This window comes from Emydura macquarii, unplaced genomic scaffold, assembly GCF_026122565.2.
Source record: "Emydura macquarii macquarii isolate MOO-44397 ecotype Brisbane River unplaced genomic scaffold, CSIRO-AGI_Emac_v2 contig_2680, whole genome shotgun sequence".
NCBI classification, from domain to species: Eukaryota; Metazoa; Chordata; order Testudines; family Chelidae; genus Emydura; species Emydura macquarii.
In genome coordinates, this window is record NW_027132817.1 from 788,818 (window position 1) to 807,677 (window position 18,860).

General features: G+C 46.5%; 1 protein-coding gene across 6 annotated transcripts in view; it reads left to right on the top strand.

The window, feature by feature from the left end:
• The window catches only part of MLIP (muscular LMNA interacting protein), a 141,523-nt gene that overhangs the window by 120,799 nt on the left and 1,864 nt on the right, over positions 1-18,860 (top strand). For 5 of the 6 annotated variants that reach the window (XM_067565471.1, XM_067565473.1, XM_067565472.1 and 2 more), the window contains 2 exons: positions 8,317-8,370; positions 17,519-17,674. In XM_067565471.1, coding sequence (XP_067421572.1) covers positions 8,317-8,370; positions 17,519-17,671 — 207 coding nt within the window. In that variant the 3' untranslated portion in view covers positions 17,672-17,674. The remainder of the gene's footprint in view (positions 1-8,316; positions 8,371-17,518; positions 17,675-18,860) is intronic. The other variant, XM_067565474.1, reaches the window with a different exon arrangement.

The window sequence follows — 18,860 nt, forward strand, 5'->3', positions numbered from 1 at the left end:
TGTGTGGCTTTCCTGTTTGCTCTCCCAACAGCCCTCTATTAAGCTAGATCAATACATTCATTCAGGAAATTCTAATACCTCTCCAGCAGCCTTACCTCACTGACCAGGTCCCTTACAATATTCAGACCACTGTTATTCATAGATTACAAGAGAGCAACTCTACCATCCTCATAGTACGTATTCGGAAGAGTCCTGCATTAGCAATGGTATGAAGCCTCACGCACTGTTCACGGAGGAATCATTTCTCCTGGAGTTTCTGGTGAAGGAAACAGGCCCTCTCCTGTACCTCTTCATGTGGTGCTGTATATGTCCAACCCTTTGTGTCGTTTTCTCATTCTGCTGTGTGCCAGATGGAGTCAAGTCCCACCTCCTTCCTAGCCAAAGGGGTGCAACTCCTCCAGACCCAAGGAAGAGACATTCCTTACACACTCCTGTGTGTGCTCATGTAAGTCCCTGTCAGAATCTCACTCTGAATCTAGCTGGGCATCAGTTACGCCACCTGTCAAAATGGGGAGACAATTCTTACCTACCTTTGTAGAGGGTTTTGAGTTTTATGGATAAAGAAGTGCTACTAAATGCAAAGCAGCCGCGGTCTATACAATACAAATTATTCGATACAATATGTAGTGTGCTACGGCTAAAAGGCACAATATGAATTTGGTATGATTATCATTTAATATTAAATTTACTTTTGCAGAGAGATGATGGCCAAAAAACTGGATGCTTAACTGACTGAATCTTTTAAATGAATTAATAAAACATGGAATTTCAGAGAGTCTATATGTCATAATTATATAACGTCTGTTTCCACTTGTAGTTTTTTTTTGTCTCTCTTTAATTAGAAATAGTCCTCACGCCGCTGCTGTGAGTGTTTTACAATTCATGCTGTACTTGTATCCTTTACCAGTTTATACCAGGAAAAAGTAGGTATCTATAAAATAGTTTTAGACAAATGCCAGTCTCTCCAGAAAATCCTTTTTAAATGCCATTATAAACATTTCCCTGTCTTTGAACTAACAAAAGATTAGTAAGGCCATTCTTTATCCATCTCATAAAGAAAGAATAACTCTGCATTTCATGTGTCTGAACATCTAATTTAATTTTTAAAAATGGATTAAAGACTTAATTAAGTAATTAAAAAGAATGGTGTATATGTGATTTTTGTTGCTATAGTTGCAGCATTGTTATTTTTATATATATATCATCTCCCATTGATTGTGGGGAGCCTTACACCTCTGTCTCAATTAGCAAAGGATACAGCATGCTTCTAGACAGTGAATTAGTGCATTAGTACATGGTGCATTAGTCTGCATCAGGGAGAAGTAAATTCTAGAGTGCACTAGTGTTGTGCACTAACGGTCCCATTTGGACCCTGCTGGTGTGCACACTAAAAGTTCCCTAAAGCATGTTAACATAGTACTGTGTGAAACCACATGGACCAGTTAGTGCGCACTCGAATTTACACCCTTCTAGTGAGGACTCATGAACTATGTAGACAAGCCTTCAGTTTATGAAAAAGTTACATACTGCTAAGACTTTAGACAGCTTTAGATTAATTCAGTGGCAGCTGTGAATTACAGTGCAATCATGATAAATTGACCTTTTTAAGACAAACATAGCTTGTGGATTATTCTATGATGCTAAGTCTCATTACGTTGTTTTATAATCTCTGTTCTGAGCCTTGTTCAAGGTTATATAAGAAGCCTGTTTGGCATGGTGGATATTTTCCTTATGAACTTCCACATTAATACTTGATGATTTTCTGACTGTGCATTCTGTAATTTTCAGAATAGTTTCCATAGTCATAAATAATTACTTATTTTCCATTTTGCTCTTTTATGATCCTTAGAAATAATAAAAGAAACCCATCTGGTTTACAGGAGAACTGTGCAAGCTTGTGAAATTCCCAGGTTGTCATTCATAGAATCATAGAATATTAGGATCAGAAGGACCTTCAGGAGGTCATCTAGTACAACTCCCTGCACAAAGAAGGACCAATCCCACTTAAATCATTCCACCCAGGGCTTTGTCAAACTGGGTCTTAAAAATCTTCAAAGATTGAGATTCCATCACCTCCCTAGGTAACCCATTCCAGTGCTTCACTACTATTAAAAAAGTTTTTCCTAATATCCAGCCTAGACCTCCCATACTGCAACTTGAGACCATCACTCCTAGTTCTGCCATTTGCCATCACTGAGAACAGCTTAGCTCCATCCTCTTTGAACCCCTCCCCCCTTTGAAGTTGAAGGCTGCTATCAAATCTCCCCTCACTCTTCTGCAGACTAAATAAGTCCCGTTCCCTCAATTTCTCCTCTTAAATCATGTGCTCCAGCCCCCTAATCATTTTCATTGCCCTCTGCTGGACTCTCTCCATTTCATCGACATCCTTCCAGTAATGGGGGGCCCAAAACTTGACACAGTACTCCAGATGTGGCCTCTCCAGTGCCGAATAGAGGGGAATAATCACTTCCTTTGATCTGCTGGCAATGTTCCTACTAATGCAGCCCTATATACCGAGCAACCTAATTAAACTATGACAATGGAGAATTTTACAGTCAGCAAAGTAATCAAGGACAGAAATCAGGAGAATTATACCTCCCATCTTCTCCTACAGACATGAGAACAATCTGTCAAAATCACTGTAAAAGAGACAGTCTTACTGCCAGCCATTTGGACGTGGGGACGCAGGTATGCCAAGGGCAGAAAATGCCATATGGAGACTCCTAATAAGCCTATAAATATTAAAAAGAAATATGGAGCCTATTTACTTAAACCCCAGAATCAGAGCTAACAGACATAGGTCAGCGTTCTACACATGTCTGAGGTCAGAATGTCCAATTATATATTTTTCAGCAAGGGAAAACTAGGTTTCTTATCTTTCCAGAGAAATCACCCACCCCTGTTCATTTAGAATTTTCCAGGGAGACTTGGAAAATCAGGGCAGCATGTTCATTCAGTCAGACTTATTCTTTCTCAAAATGAAATAGATAAATTCCCCAACTCCATCTCGCCCACTTACGTCGATGCTTGTATTTGTCTTTATGGAAGCAATGGTTAGGTCTGATTATATTTTGGTTTTCAGATATTTTGATTTATGTTGCGGCAGGGCCTAGAAGCCTCACCCATTGTCCTAGGTGCTGTCATGACACATAGTAAGCAAGTCCTGCCCAGAGAGTATGCAGTCTAAGTAGGCAGACACACAAAGGAAGCATTTTACAGATGGGGAATTGAGATACAGAAGGTGTATCTACACTTGATACAAAGTCCAGGGTCTGGCTCAGGTTTGAGCCAAAGCCAGCCTTCCATCCACACACAAATCAGTCTGACTCGAGTCAGAAAGTTCTCAGGACCCAGGTCCTTGGACCCTGCATGGGGGGCGCACGTGGTCAGAGCCCAAGTCTTGCAAAACTCACTGCCAAGCCCTATCGTTCTGTACTATGGACGCAGCTCAATACGCAGACCCGAGTCAAAAGTCTGTGCAGTGCAATATGGACACTCGAGCACACCTGGGAGACCTGAGTCCAGTAATTGTAAGCCCAGGTTTACAGTGCGGTGTGAACGCTCAAGCTCAGGCTTGGAAACACCAAGTCCACAAGGCCAAGTGCTACAGACCTGGATTTACAATGCAGTGTAGACATACTCTGAATAACTTGCCCAAGGTCAGTGAATCTCTGACCGTGAGAAATTGAATTTAGATCTCCTAAATCCTGGTCCAGTGCCTTAAACATGAGTATTTGATCCCTGATAGGGCCCATTGTGTTTGAAAATAAGGCAGAATATTATTCTAATTATTAACTCTTTGATCTGTGGTAGTGCCCAAAGCCCCCACTCAGGATCAGGACCCTATTTCCCTAGGTGCTATACAAATGTATAGGAAGACACAATCACTCCCCCAAAGAATTTGCAGTGTAACCAAAGACAAGATGCAGCAAGTATAACAAATAACAGGAAGGGCCACTATTTAAGGATAAGTATAGCAGTGATAAGGCAGTTACATAGGCTAGCTATGTGCCCACCTGGATGGTTCTGCATCGTTTTAAAGTGCTGTAGAATGTTACATTCCCTTTTGCCATAATTAATCGGTTGGTTTCCTAGAGGCATCACAATTGAAGAGGGATTTGAAGGAGGCAAAGGTGAGACCAAGGGGCTCATGCCCATAGTGAGACACAATCTGTGCGCCTGCTCTGAACTTAGTTTACAGTCTAAATTCACAAAACAGACAAAGGGCAGGAGGAAAAGAGAGACCCTGAACGGTGAAGTTATTTCCCAAGGTCAGACAGCACATCAGTGGCCAAATCAGGTCTCTGGATTTCCAATACAGTGCCTTAGCCACTAGACAACATGGCCTCTCCACAGACAATGCTTAAGACTTTTTATACTTCAGAAGTTGGAAATAGGGTACTATCATTGGATGCACAATCCACTGAAGTCTAATACTGTATTATCATTCTTTCCTTTATTCTTTTACTGAAATATTCATTAATCGGTTAGTCAGAATTTTTTCATTCCCTCTCTTCCTCCCCTGCTTCTTTTAAATCAAAGGCATTGGCAGAGAGAATATGCATTGATACTGTGTGGAAACCTCAGGGTTAAGTTCTGGAGTTCTGCCCTGTGCGGGTCCCTAATGCACAGTGGCTTTTCACTTTTTGCAAGAAAGCACAAAAATGAGAGTAAGAGAAGGAGACAAAGGGTGAGGGTGTGGGGTGAGGGAGGTTGGCACTGTCATATGGGGTCCAGGAGGGACATAGGGGATGAGATTTGTGGAGTGGGAGAGGGCAGAATTGTGCCTGGGCTTGGAGAAGAAACATAAAGTTGAGTGGACAATAAGTAATGAGAAGAGAAGGCAGGACAAGGTAATAGTGATAAAAGCACATTTTTCATAGGTTAGATATGTACATGGTTTGTACACAGTGTTTTTTCCCCTCTTAATCAAGATAAATGATAGCCAGGGTCTCAGCTCACCACCTGCCTAGTCAAGTATTCTTTCTGCACAAGCTGTGGGCACTTGATACCCCCCAGAGAGCTTAATTGATGCCTGGTGGGTAAATAGAAAGCAATCCATCCAGAGCAGCGACCCACACTGATTGCACATTCCTTACAAAATAACATAGGCTTTTGTGTTAGGGTGAATAATGAATTTGCAGCATCCCAATAACTCATAAGCAGCATGTTAGCAGCCAGATTGGTACGGCTGTACTAGCGCTCTGTGTGGTACTAACTGTAGCATACAGCACCCGCTTATTTACTTGGAATGGAATAGGAGGGTGAGCCCCCAGCCAATGGAATGGATAAGCCTGCAGTGTGTATGTCTTCTTGGTGCCGACATTTAAAGTGCTTGTATTGCCAGCAATAAATTCTCAACTGTGAGAGTTAAGGTATTCTCTCCCAGCCTTATTTAACTTCACTCTCTGCATTCTTGGCATGCAACAATGCCAAGTCCTGTTGAGACAATACATTATCATTATTGGAGCAGTTTACCAAACTAGACTTGCGCTTCTATGAATAATGATTCAAAACTCTTTTAAAAAAAAAAAAAAAAAAAAAAAAAAAAAAGTGCAGGACTTAAAAAAAAGGCATTCTGACTTGATTTATAAATTCAGTTAATGATTTGTGCTAATAACTGACACAGAGCAGTGAAAACACTGAAAACTAGGTTTCTGTAAAGCTATATTCATGAAACCAATACATTCAGAGAACTTTACTGAACAGAACTAAAAATACGAAAACTGTATTTCATCTGGTTATTAAAATGTTGCAGTCCTATGAACCTACTATTATCTCTGTATTGTTTTGGTTCACCTGCCTAGAGCAGAGGTGGGCAAAATACAGCCTGCAGGCTGAATCCAGCCCATCTAACTTGTCTGTTGGCCATTCAGGAGCACTACGCTGGCGTGTCAGGCAGCTTTTGGCCAGTCGCTACCCGAACATTTGGCTTCCTGAAGCCAGATGTTCGGGTAGCAGCTGGCTGAAAGCTGCCTTACGCTCTAGCGTCACATGGCCCACGAGACTTACCAGAATTTGTGGAGGGCCCCTCAGCAAAAATTATTGCCGACCCCTGTCCTTGAGTCTAATCCAAAGCCCAATGGAGTCACAGGGAATCTTTACATTGACTTAAATGGAGTTTGGAGCAGGTACTTCAGTACTCAGATACAAATCACACAATGTTAAAGAATCACCATGACACAAACCCTCCCTCTGTATATACTAATAATGGTTCAACAGTCCTGTCAGTTAAAGATTGGTGTCTTTGAAACCCAAAGTGAGCTCTCTTGGGAGCTGTTTAAGAAGATATAAATGCTAAGTGTTGGAAATACGGTGAGAGTTCTATGTACTTGTATGTGCATTGTCTCATGTTATACCTTTCCTTTACATAGGCATTTGTCCTTGCGATGATTCTGACTGAGTCATTTCGGTGTGAAAAGTGCTTTTTAAAATTATATGACAATGTGGTTAGCTGGAAACCAGCCTATATCTTGGTCCAGAGATTTTCAGGGGAACAAAGGGTACATTTACACTGAGAGTAAAGATGTGATTATAGCACAGATAGAAATACCCATGCTGCTTGCAATCTAGCTAGCCTGGGCAACAATAGTAATACAGACATAACTTCAGCATAGACTAGCAACCTGCACATATATCCAGTGTCCCCTGTGGCTTGTCCTCAGGTGGCTAGCCAATGCTGAAACCCACTTTATACTACTACTATTGTTATCCAAATAACAAATGTCACAGGATCTTTTTCAGGTGATAAGGCAACAAGCCACGTTTATTGTGAATACAGAAATTTGGTAAATAGTATCAATAATGCAAATACCAGGGAAACAGGATCAACACTGTAACAATATCAATATTGTGCTTTACTTAGTGAAATGGAATCAATAATGTAAATACCAGGAAAACAGTATCAATATCAATATTGTGCTTTACCTAGTGATTACAAATACAGGGACTCTTGTTAATAAAGTATACTTCATTGACACATGTTTCAATTGGAACTTTCAGTCACACTCATACACACAGACAGGCGTACACAGACAGGGAGACAGAAAAACAAACATAGGGGTCTCACAGATGTTATAGTTACCAGCCTCTTGGTGCTCTTGGTAGTGACTGTAGCATGAGGGTGAGGAGCAAGGTTCTGCCGATGCGCATCGGTACTCCTGGTTGGTGTGGTGATGTAGACCTGAACCTCCAGCCTTCATCTTTCTGTCCCATTTTATAGGAAAAAGATCCCATGTAAGTCTATGGGCTTTTGCTCTGTCATGCTGCATCTGCATTTGGTGTGATCCTTAATCACCCACATTGTTGCAAGCCTGATCAGATTTTGTTCTTTGAAGTGCACTGACTCCAAAGTTATCAGTGTGGACTCCTCTTCGGCCAGTTGAGTGGTAAAAGTTGTTATCTTCACTCCTTTCTTCCTCCCTCAAAGGTTTGAGGTGAGGCTGGTGTTTTGTTCATCATGTTTAGACATCCCTTACTTAGATCAATTGTTCAATCACTCTCCCTGTCCACACCCACTTCAATTGCTCAGCCATTCACACTCCAATCACTCAGTGTAAACTCCTAGCTGAAGAATTTACATGTCTTTTAAAGTAAACATTATTTCATTTTTGACCTAAGCACATATAAAATAGGATTTTTACAAATATTCTGAAAGTGGGTAAAATCAACAGATAAAATCGTCAGTGGCATGGTTTTACAAATGTTAAAACAGATAGAATTATTCAAAGTAAAGACAGACTTAAATTATTACTAAATAATATGATTTGGAACCATGTCAAACAGGAATGTAGGACTTACAGAGAATAGTTTAGACAAAAATCTGGGATCTCTTGTTCCAATGATATGCAGTAAATGAATATTTTAAAAAGACTGAAGTGAACATTTCAAAGGGTGGAACAATAAAAGTCAGTTGAGGTTTTAGCTTTTGATTAAAGTTACAGTGTATCAGGCTGAAGTGCCTCTTGGTAGGAAGGAGGTGGGGGCGGAGGGTGTTTGTGGCTCTGTTCTTTCACGTATTTCGTAAAAGCAGGATTGGGCCAACACTATTACCTGTGCTTGAATCTATCTAGCACTGCTATGCCCACCCATACTACAATCACCCCTTTACTTGCCATGTAGACATTTCTTAAGAGCAGTTAGGTGCCCAGCTCCTATTGAAAGTCAGTGAGAACTTGGTGCTTAACTGCCCTTTGCATGTAAATTGTTAAGGCTCTTTGATAATGTTGTTTTGATGTCTACTAAAATGTAACTCATAACTGCATATTTTTTCACTTACACTCTCTCTGGGACATCCTTGGCATCTCTGCTCTGCAGCCTCGTCATCCCATAGTATCTATTCCAGAAAATGAAGCCCTCAGCTCTAAGGAGGTAACTGAATGACATTTACGTTTTATAACTACAGGCATGCTATCTATGAGCATCAGTTCCGCCTAGCGTTTGCAGTTAACATAACATGTGGGGGCCTCAGATGTACAAAAAGTGTACTGCAGAAAGGATTTTGGTCCACCACACGGACTGTGTAAATGATTGTGATTCACGGCTAGTAAAAACCAAAAATAATGTGGTTTTGGAGCCTGAGTTCTTCAAGAAGCTCAGGTAGCATTGTGTTCCATGTTTCTGATTTGTACGTGTGGATGGTTAAATGCCTGGGAGGGGGAACTAGTAAAACAGACACAGTGAGCTCCATTTGAAAACCCAGCATTTCACAATCTGCAGTGACTGTGGTAAAGTAGAAGCTCCTATTCTAAATACCAGAAAGGTACTGCTTTTATAGCAAATCCCTGGGGCTGTGAACAGGTTGAATTTGTAAGCATACCTACAATACCCTCTTTTAAAACACAGGGGACAGCATACAGCTCTCTACCACATATGTTGCCCAGGATTATTTTCTGAGCTAAGGTAAAATTCACTAACCTGGATTATACACACTTCATACGAGAGCTGATGCTATCTGCTGCTCTTGGGACAAAGCATAATAATAATACCTTATATAGCGCTGTTCATCAATAGATCTCAAAGCACAAAGGAGGTCACAATCGTCATCCCCACTTTATAGATGGGGAAACAGAGTCATAGAGAGGGGAAGTAACTTACCCCAGGTCACCAAGCAGGCCAGTGGCTGAGCTGAGAATAGAAACCAGGTCTCCTGAGTCCCAGTCAAAGTGCTCTATACACTAGGCCACACTGCCCAAAGAGAGCAGCAGAGCTGTCAATATGAATTTAAAATTATAGTCTTGATGTTGAAATAAATATTGAATTAAATACCAGATTCTTTAATGTAAGCTTTGAAATGAAACTGAACATTCTTAATTAAGAAGGAAAGTTGCGGGGTCTCAGTGTTATTTTAGAAATTCACATAAAGCATAACTTACTTCTAGAAGCACCTACACATTCACTGCAGTGTGAATTCAATGACAATAGATGAATAGCTATTGACTACTGAGGCCCCATTATTTTAGCCATGGTATTGTGGTAATCATATAAAACCTTTTAGATACATTTAACAACAGAAATAGGATCATCACTGACTAGTCTATTCTAGTCCATTAGAAAGTGCTAAAGGTGAGCTGGAATTTAAATACATGAGATGGCACTTTCCTATATTTACTACCAAATTATTGGCTTCCCTATTGGTTTGAAAAACAGTGGATGGCTGTTGGAGATAAAACGCTGATCCATTGGGGAATTACCTGAAAGTTTATGTGATCACTTGTTTTATTAACAGAACTTCTCTTCCGGGCGTATGATGGAGAATCTTAGTTTACATTAAAAAAAAAAGTTTCACTCTCTTCCACATGGAGTTCATATTAAAAACATAACCTGCTATAAATCAATTCCTAGGAGGGAATGCCTGGAGTCTACTTCAGCTCCTGGAGGCGGAGGAATGTAAAGACCCCTCCCTCTCATTTGTTCACACACTTTCATGGAATGTCAGTCAATAATGTTTGGGGTGCATGCCAAAAATCATCTTGCTAACTCCCCCGCAAATTGTCAAGCCACCCTTGTGCAGAGAGGTGTGATCATGGTGGACATGGTAGGGTAGGGTTTAGGTGGAGAGGGAGGGCACAAAATATTGTTTCTCTGGCCAGCCCAAAAATTCAAAGACTGGCTCTGTTTAGGTCAGGGGTTCTCACAACAAATTTTTTGTTGGCCTCTGAGTGCGGCCACCAACTCTTGCTAGTGGTCACACCGACACTTTTCCCTAAAATACTTAATTAACTTTAGGAAAAATAAATAAATATTGTGACAGGGGCTACGGGAGGGTAATAGAAGGGCGCTATGTTAGTCCAAGACTGATCAAAGCCCTATTCCCCTAGCAGCTGCCCAAGGTTTGCTTCAAGCTGATCAGGGCCAGCTGAGGCCAAGGTCAGCTGAGACCAATTAAGGGCTGCCTGGGAGCAGATAAAAGCTCCCTGCCAGCCAGGCAGGGGTCTCCTGGAATCTGGAGAGTTTGGAGGTTTGGAGTTTCTGGGAGAGTTTGGAGGTTTGGAGTTTTGGGAGAGTGTGAAGAGTGTGGAAACCAGGGTGGGGAAGCAGCCCAGAGGGAGGATTCTCAGAGTGCGTTATAACAGCAGCCAGCCACTGCTGTCAGCCAGGGTCTCTGGGCTGGTGTCTGAAGGAGAGGGCGGGCTCGGACACCCCCCACCCCACCGCAGAATCCCGAGGGCACTGCCCGGCCGGTGAAGGCCCGAAGGGAGACGGGCCAGAGGTGGGACGGCCGCCATTTTAGGACTGCTGGGAACCCCGGGCGGCCATTTCGTGCCCGCTGCACCAAAAGAAGCGCTCAGCCCACAGGAGCACGAAAGCCACCCTACCACAACTGGTGTCAGAAGTGGGATCGCCTTTTCCCCTAACAAGGTGAGAGCGCCCCGGGCACAAGGCCCTTGTACCCCGGCCCTGCCAAGATGGACGATGTGGTCCGCGCATTAGTACAGGCTACAGCAGCCCAGCAAGAGTCAACCCGGGTCCAGCAGGAAACCAACCAGCTGCTGATTAACCAGGCGGCACAGGACCGAGCCCTCATGCGGGAGGTGGTGGCCCAACTAAAGACCCTATCGACCCCCGGTCAAGGAGTAGGCCCCCCCCCAACACTGAAGGCCACCCATTGGCTACAGAAGATGTCTGCGGAGGATGACGTTGAGGCTTACCTCCTCACCTTCGAGAGGACTGCCGAGCGGGAAGCCTGGCCCCGGGACCAGTGGGCCGGAATCCTGGCCCCCTTCCTGAGTGGGGAGGCTCAGAAGGCCTATTTTGATATGTCCTCCACCGCGGCCGCCGATTACCCCCAGCTGAAAGCTGAGATCTTGGCCCGGGCGGGGGTGACGCAGGCCGTCCGGGCCCAGCGGTACCATGCCTGGCGATACCGGGAGAACAAGGCGCCCAGGTCACAATTGTTCGATCTTATCCACCTCGCCCGGAAGTGGCTATGCCCAGAGGCCAACAGCTCGGAGGCCATCGTAGAGCTCCTGGTACTAGACCAGTATATGCGAGGGCTAACCCCCGATCTTCGCACGTGGGTAGGACAACACGACCCTGCCTCATATGATGAAGTGGTCACCTTAGTAGAGAGGAGGCTGATGGCCCGAGAACTCTCCCGCCCTACCCAGGGAGGGTTGGGGCCCCGTCTGCGTCCGGGGCCCCTCCCAGTGGAGCCTGTGACGGGGGCCTCTGGTAGGACGGAGAGAAGGAAAAGGGGGCCTGAGGGCCCGACAGGGACTCCAAGAGAACCAAGGGGCACCCCTTCGTGGCCCGCCAGCCCCACGGCCCCGGAGGTAACCAGGGCCCCGTATCGATGCTACGCCTGCGGGGAGTGGGGGCACATGGTGGCCCAGTGTCCAAACGCCGAAGAACCCATGCAGTGCAACCTGGGGAATTGGACTAATCCCTGCTCCCTGGTCTACCTAGTGGGGATTGCTGATGCCCCGCACCGATATACGCAACCAGTGAAGCTGAATGGGGTCGACACCCAGGCGCTCATTGACTCCGGGAGCGCAGTTACGCTCGTCTCCAGCAACCTGGTGGACCCGACCCAGCAGGCTCAGTCCCATCACACCGGGGTAACCTGCGTCCATGGTGAAGTCGCCTACTACCCCACCCTCCCAGTGGAAATTGAGGTACAAGGAGCCCATATTAAGGTGATGGCAGGGGTAGTCCCGAAACTCCCATATCCAGTAATCATTGGCAGGGACTTCCCCGAGTTCGGAGCCTTACTCCCGGCAGAGGGGCCGGGAGGGACCAGGGCCCCGCAAGAAGAAGAGCCATCACAGGGAGAGGGGACAGTGCCAATATTCCCGGAACTCGCCCCCGACCTTTTTCCCAAACCGGGGAAAGGCAGGAAGACAAAGAGGGAAAGGAGAGCAGCCAAGGCATTAGGGACCCAGATCCTGCGCCAGGGCCCAAGGGCCGCCCTCGTGGGAAAAAGGACCCGAGCGCCCGCAGCCGATCCCCCCCTCCGGAGAGACCCCACCTGAGGCTGGTCCCCGGCGGGAGGGCACCGAGCGGGGCCTGGAGGGATCATCTGCGCCCCTCGAAATAGGGCCCCTCGGGCAGCAATGGAAGACCTTTGGGCAGGACCAGGCCAAAGATCCACGGTATGAAACTGCCCGAAAAGAGGTGATGAGGGTAGAAGGGATACCCATGGAAGGGAAGACGCCAGGGCCCGGACCCTACTTTATAATAGAAAGAGACCTGCTCTACCGAGTAGCGCCTGGACAGGGCCAGGACCAGGAGGTGCACCAACTCCTAGTCCCTGCAAAGCACCAGAGGGCCATATTAAGCCTGGCCCACAGTCACCTTTTTGGGGGACACCTGGGGACAGAGAAAACCCTTGCCCGAATTCTGCGGAGGTTTTTCTGGCCGGGAGTGCATGAGTCTGTCCGGCGCTACTGCACCTCGTGTCCTGAATGCCAGCTACACAGCCCCCGACCCCGGCTGAGGGCCCCCTTAGTACCACTGCCGATCATTGAGGTCCCATTCAAACGTATAGCAATGGACCTGGTGGGGCCCCTTGAGAAGTCAGCCCGAGGACACCAGCACGTACTCGTAATCCTGGACTATGCCACCCGCTACCCTGAAGCCATCCCCCTGAGGAGCGCGACCTCCAAGGTGATAGCGACAAGGCTACTGGAGGTATTTGCCTGAGTGGGAATTCCCAAGGAGATACTGACGGACCAAGGGACCCCATTCATGTCCAAGTTGATGAAGGACCTGTGCAATCTACTCCACGTACGGACCCTATGAACCTCGGTGTATCACCCCCAGACCGACGGTCTGGTAGAACGGTTCAATTGGACCCTCAAGTCCATGATCCAGAAGGTGGTGAGTTGTGATGGGAGGGACTGGGACGACCTACTGCCGTACCTCATGTTCGCGATCCGGGAAGTGCCCCAGGCCTCGACTGGGTTCTCGCCGTTTGAGCTGCTATATGGACGGCACCCCCGTGGGATCCTGGATATAGCCCGGGAGGTCTGGGAGGAGGAGCGTACCCCGGGAAGGAACGTAATAGCCCATGTGCTCCAGATGAGGGACCGGATAGCCCGTGTCACCCCTATTGTCCGGGAGCACCTAGAGAAGGCCCAAGAGGCTCAGCGTGCCTCCTATAACCGGCTAGCGAAGGTTAGGAGATTCCAGCCCGGTGAGCGGGTAATGGTATTAGTCCCCACGGCAGAGAGCAAGCTCCTGGCCCAGTGGCAGGGGCCCTATGAAATAATAGAGCCAGTTGGAGAGGTAAATTACAAGGTGCGGCAACCCGATCGGCGAAAAGGGGAGCAGATCTACCATGTTAACCTCCTGAAGGCCTGGCAGGCCCCGGAAGCAGGTATGGTCGCCCTCAACCTGCCAACTCAGAGGGGCGACCCCCGCAAACAGGTGACAATATCCCCTGACCTGACGCCGACACAGAAAGCCGAAGTACAGGAGATGGTAGGCCGAAACCAGGATGTGTTCTTGACCAGGCCAGGCCGCACGACAGAGACGCACCACCACATCCTCATGAACCCCGGCGCTAAAGTTACGATGCGACCCTACCGAATCCCGGAGGCCAAGAGGGAGGAGATCAGGGCCGAAGTGAAGAAGATGTTAAAACTAGGGGTGATTGAGGAGTCTCACAGTCAGTGGTCAAGTCCGATTGTGCTCGTGCCAAAACCAGACGGCACCACGCGTTTTTGCAATGACTTTCGGTGACTGAACGAGGTTTCCCAGTTCGACGCATCCCCCATCCCCCGAATAGACGAGCTGGTGGACCGGCTGGGTAAGGCCAGGTTCCTGACCACACTGGACCTAACGAAGGGTTATTGGCAGATCCCCCTGGCAGACGAGGCTAAAGAAAAGACCGCCTTCGCCACTCCAGACGGGCTGTTTCAGTATACGGTCCTCCCATTTGGACTACATGGGGCCCCAGCCACCTTCCAGCGACTCATGGATAGGTTATTGCGGCCCTATGGGCGCTATGCGACTGCATACCTCGATGACATAGTCATCCACTCACCCGACTGGGAGACCCACCTGGGAAAAGTGGAGGCAGTACTAGAAACCTTACGGCGGGCCGGCCTCACCGCAAACCCTGCCAAGTGCGCTGTCGGACTAGCGGAGGCTAGATACCTGGGACGCATCGTGGGGAGGGGCGTAGTGAGACCCCAGGTAAATAAAATAGAGGCCATCCAGACATGGCCCCGACCGAATCGTAAAAAGCAGGTCTGGGCATTCCTGGGCGTGGTGGGCTACTACCGGCATTTCATCCCGCACTTCGCTGCCAGGGCGAGCCCCCTAACAGAACTGATCAGGGCTCGGGGCCCCGACATGGTTAAGTGGACCAAGGCAGCAGACGCAGCCTTTGAGGACCTGCGTATGGCTCTCTGCAGCGACCCGGTGTTGATCGCCCCGGACTTTCATGAACCATTTATCTTGCAGACGGATGCCTCCGAAGTTGGCACCAAAAGAAGCGCTCAGCCCACAGAAGCACGAAGGCCACCCTACCACAATATGCACATAAACACATCCAAATCATTGTAATTTATTTATGTAGGATTTTTTTTTGCAGATTCTGTAATAAAAATAATGTACTGTTGTCTCTATCCTTTACTGGACCTAAACAGAATAGGAACACAAATAAGGTGGTTTGCATGTTCTTGTCTTTTGTTGTTGTTCTTTCTTTTGCTTTTTTGGTTGTGTTTTTTTTTTTTTTTTAAAGACTTGCTAGCTAGTAAGTCTGCTGCTGTGAAAAGTGATATTTGTATGTTTGTTAATATCACTTTTTCACTGCAAGCCCCGGGACAAATTAAGCCCTGGATGGGGGCATCTGGGGGTGAGGCAGAGGGGGTCAGGGTCTGGGAGCAATGGCAGGGGTGGGTGTTGAGTCCTGCTGCCCTGCAGATGGAGCTGGAGGCTGGCATTCGAAGCCCCATGGCCAGAGCTGGGGGCTGGCATCCAAGGTATCACAGCCAAAGTCTGAAGTCCAAAGTCCTGTTGTCTACGGTCCCACCACCCCAGGGCTGTAGCCTGAAGCCTGAGCCCTGAAAAGCTGGGGGGAAGTCACCTGGCTCCTCCAGGGTTGTGTGTCTCCAGAGGCCACACAGAGTGCCAACCCCTGCTTCAGCCACCAACACAAATCCAGCACATCCAGGAGTAATGGGGGTGGAGAGCCGCTGCTTTGCCCCCAACCCCATCACCACCCAGAGGCCTGTCATGGCCACACAAAAAGCTGCTGGTGGCTATATGTGAAGGAGATGGTGGCTTAGGTTATGTCTACATGGCCCACAGTTTGGACTACGGGTATGTGAATTGCAACATGCACTAGCCTGCTGTGCTGTGACTCCCCCTGTGGATGCTACTATGTGGATGCTACTAAAAGTACATCATTTGTGTTAATGTAGTCCTCTTTAACCAGGAACGAGGTACCATTTAGTTCATGCAGGGGAGCAGACGCAGCACGCTAGTGAGCACTGCAGTTCACACCCCTGTAATCCGGACTGTGGAGTTTTGTAGACAAGCCCTTACTAACATTTTCAGCCTTCGCTAAGGCTGACACTGAGCTCACTCTTGCCTCGGCAGGACTGGGTCTTTACTCCCCACCTATCTCCCCTAACAGTGCTGCTAGAAGCACAACATAACCTGCAAACACTCTTCTCCCTCTTGTCATACTCTCCAGCAGTGTAAAAGGAAGAGGAGAGCAGGGAGGGCTAAGCTGCTGCTGCACTAAGTCCTGCAAGCTGAATTTCTCCCCACCGGTGCCTATCTGCTCAGCAGCTTGGAGTCTGAACAGCCAGTACTGAGAAGGAACAAGGAGTCCCCTGACTCTCAGCGCTCCCCGGGTTAACCCCCGCAGCATCCCTGCCCCAATTTGATTTTCTCTCTTTTTAAATACATCTTATTTTTAACATGATGCCGTGACTCATGGACCGTGGGCGGGCTAACTTCACAAAGACCACCTCAGGAGAGAGCAAAGTCCTTCAGTGTCTGGGAAGAAGTAGAGAAAGTACAAGGTGTGTCTGGAGTCACCCACTCAGCCTCAGTCAAAAGGATATGGAGAGAGGTGTCCTCCTCTTCCATCGAGGCGCCTTGAAAAAGGACTGCAGGGGGCACACATAAAGGAAGAAGCCTGGGAACCAAGAAAGAGATATCAGCTATTGGCGGTGCAGGAGCCAGCCCTTAATCCCACCTTTAGGTCCCCAGTCCTGCAGATGGCAAGGGCCTGGCCCATGGTGCAGCTTAGAGCAACCTCAGTGCTCTTCTCAGTTGCTCTGACCGTAATGGTTCCCTTGGGACATTCTGCTGGACAGGTTCTTGCTGGAATGTGGCAGCGTTCTGGCCTTGCTGCCTATCACCTGGCAATTTACTCTACACTGGGGAATCCCCATCTGGAGAGTTATGCAGCTTTCTGCCTTGTTTTCACTGCAGCGAGAAAGAGGAGGTGGCAGGATCTGGCCCAGTGTGTTTAAAGTTGCAGGAATTAAGGATCTGTTTTACTACTTCACTTTTAGAAAGTAAGAAATACACCACCAGCCTTTCCTAATTATACAGACTAATTATGCTCAATTATACCTTTATGCTCTGTTTCTCACACCCACATTTATAGCTTCATACGCTTTAAAACTCAGCCTAAGATGCTGCATCTGTTTCTCAGTGAAGTCCTGTTTTTACAACTGAGGCATCAGCAATGTTGGTCTTGTCAGCTGACTGACATTCTGCTGTAATGAGAGCTCTGGACCCTGCTGTCGCTCGTCTCTGCTCTCCGCGATAGGGTTCTCTCTATTTAAAATCATCTATACATACATACTTTTTAAAAAAAAGTTTAATGACATGATGAGAAGAAATCAATTGTATCAACATGATAATAAGGAAGTTTGAATAGGCTGGTGCTATGGGAAACCCAAACATCTTTGTCTTTTTTTTTTTTTTGATGGTGTGGAGTATGCATGGTTGCCAGCCCCTCATTTCATTTTCCCCAAAGAGGATTCATTTAAAAATGGTTCCACGCTGGATTCAGAATAACTGTGTTCTATTTTTCATGCAACTTTAGCTTCATTCTGCAGCAGCATCAAGTAAATCAGATCAGCCGCCCACCTGTGACAGCAAAAGGACAAGCAAAGGAAAACTTCCAGCCTGCAAAAGCCCTGTCTGCAGTGAGCACTTTTCACTCAGCATGGGAGATACTCCTGCAAAACCCAGCTAAGCGGTACATCAGTAATTCTAATTAGCTATCCTTGTATGTTACTGTACATCAATCTATAGTGTGCCAAGGTTATGATGCACATCTATTATAGTTACTCTAGTAATTCTTTGAAATGAGTCTGGCTAATGAGTCTATGAAAACCATATCCACATGGAGTCATAAAACTTTCATAACAACATAAGAACGGCCATACTGGGTCAGATCAATGTTAACTGTATTTTTTAACCCCTATTTTTGATAAAATACCCAGTTATGCACTGAGTAAAACCTGGTCATGGGTTGAGTTAAAACCTCATCGAAAACAATGGTTGTGTGAACACATCCTTCAATTAACCTAACTGTAATTAATCCCAGTCCCACACCTAAAACAAAGGGGCTATGTGCACCTGCCAAGGCATTTTGGACTATGTGGGTGGAGGGGCTTTGGCTGAGTAGTAGGTTTAGGGGGAGGGAAGGTAGAACACAGAACCTGAGAGAGACTGTTATAGTCTGAAGAAATCTGAGCAGAAGCCTTTAAACATGGTGCAAGCCTGAGAGAAACCTAGGGAGAGATTGTACGTCAGGGGTGCTGACTGAAAAGAAGCATGGGCCTGTTAGCCAAGAAACTGCTCCTTTTGCCTTTGGTTCCCCCGGCGTTCTCCAAAGCAGGATTTTGTACATTCCTTGTAAATAAACAAGATTGCATCAAAGAAAATACTAGGCTTCATCATCAATTCCTGTTCCCAACTGGAACATTCCAAGGCCCCAAACTTTGACTGGCTGCTTGGGTCAAAAAGGCAGTAACGGTATAATTGGGTCATACTGTATAATCCCCTCCATGAGGCAAAACTTCCATTGACATCAGTCAGAGTTCTGACTGAGCAAGGCCTGAGCAAGGTCCGCTCCACATTCCTGTAACAATTTAGCTAAACGAAAACATACTAAACCTCTAAATGTACACTAAAAGGATGAGCCTCTACCACTTAAGCTAAAGGTGTCAGACCCTTGGGTGTTCGCTGTAGCAGGCTCATTAACTTTTTAAATGAACCAACCTCTAGAGGGGGACAATGACCTACATTTTCCTTGTGTGCATTAAAAAACTAGTAGGAACAAATTATGTTCATCTGCACCCATGTGAATCTCAAGTAAATCCACTGAGATTAATGGTATTACTCTGTATCTACAGGAGCGTAATAGAGCAGAATTTGGT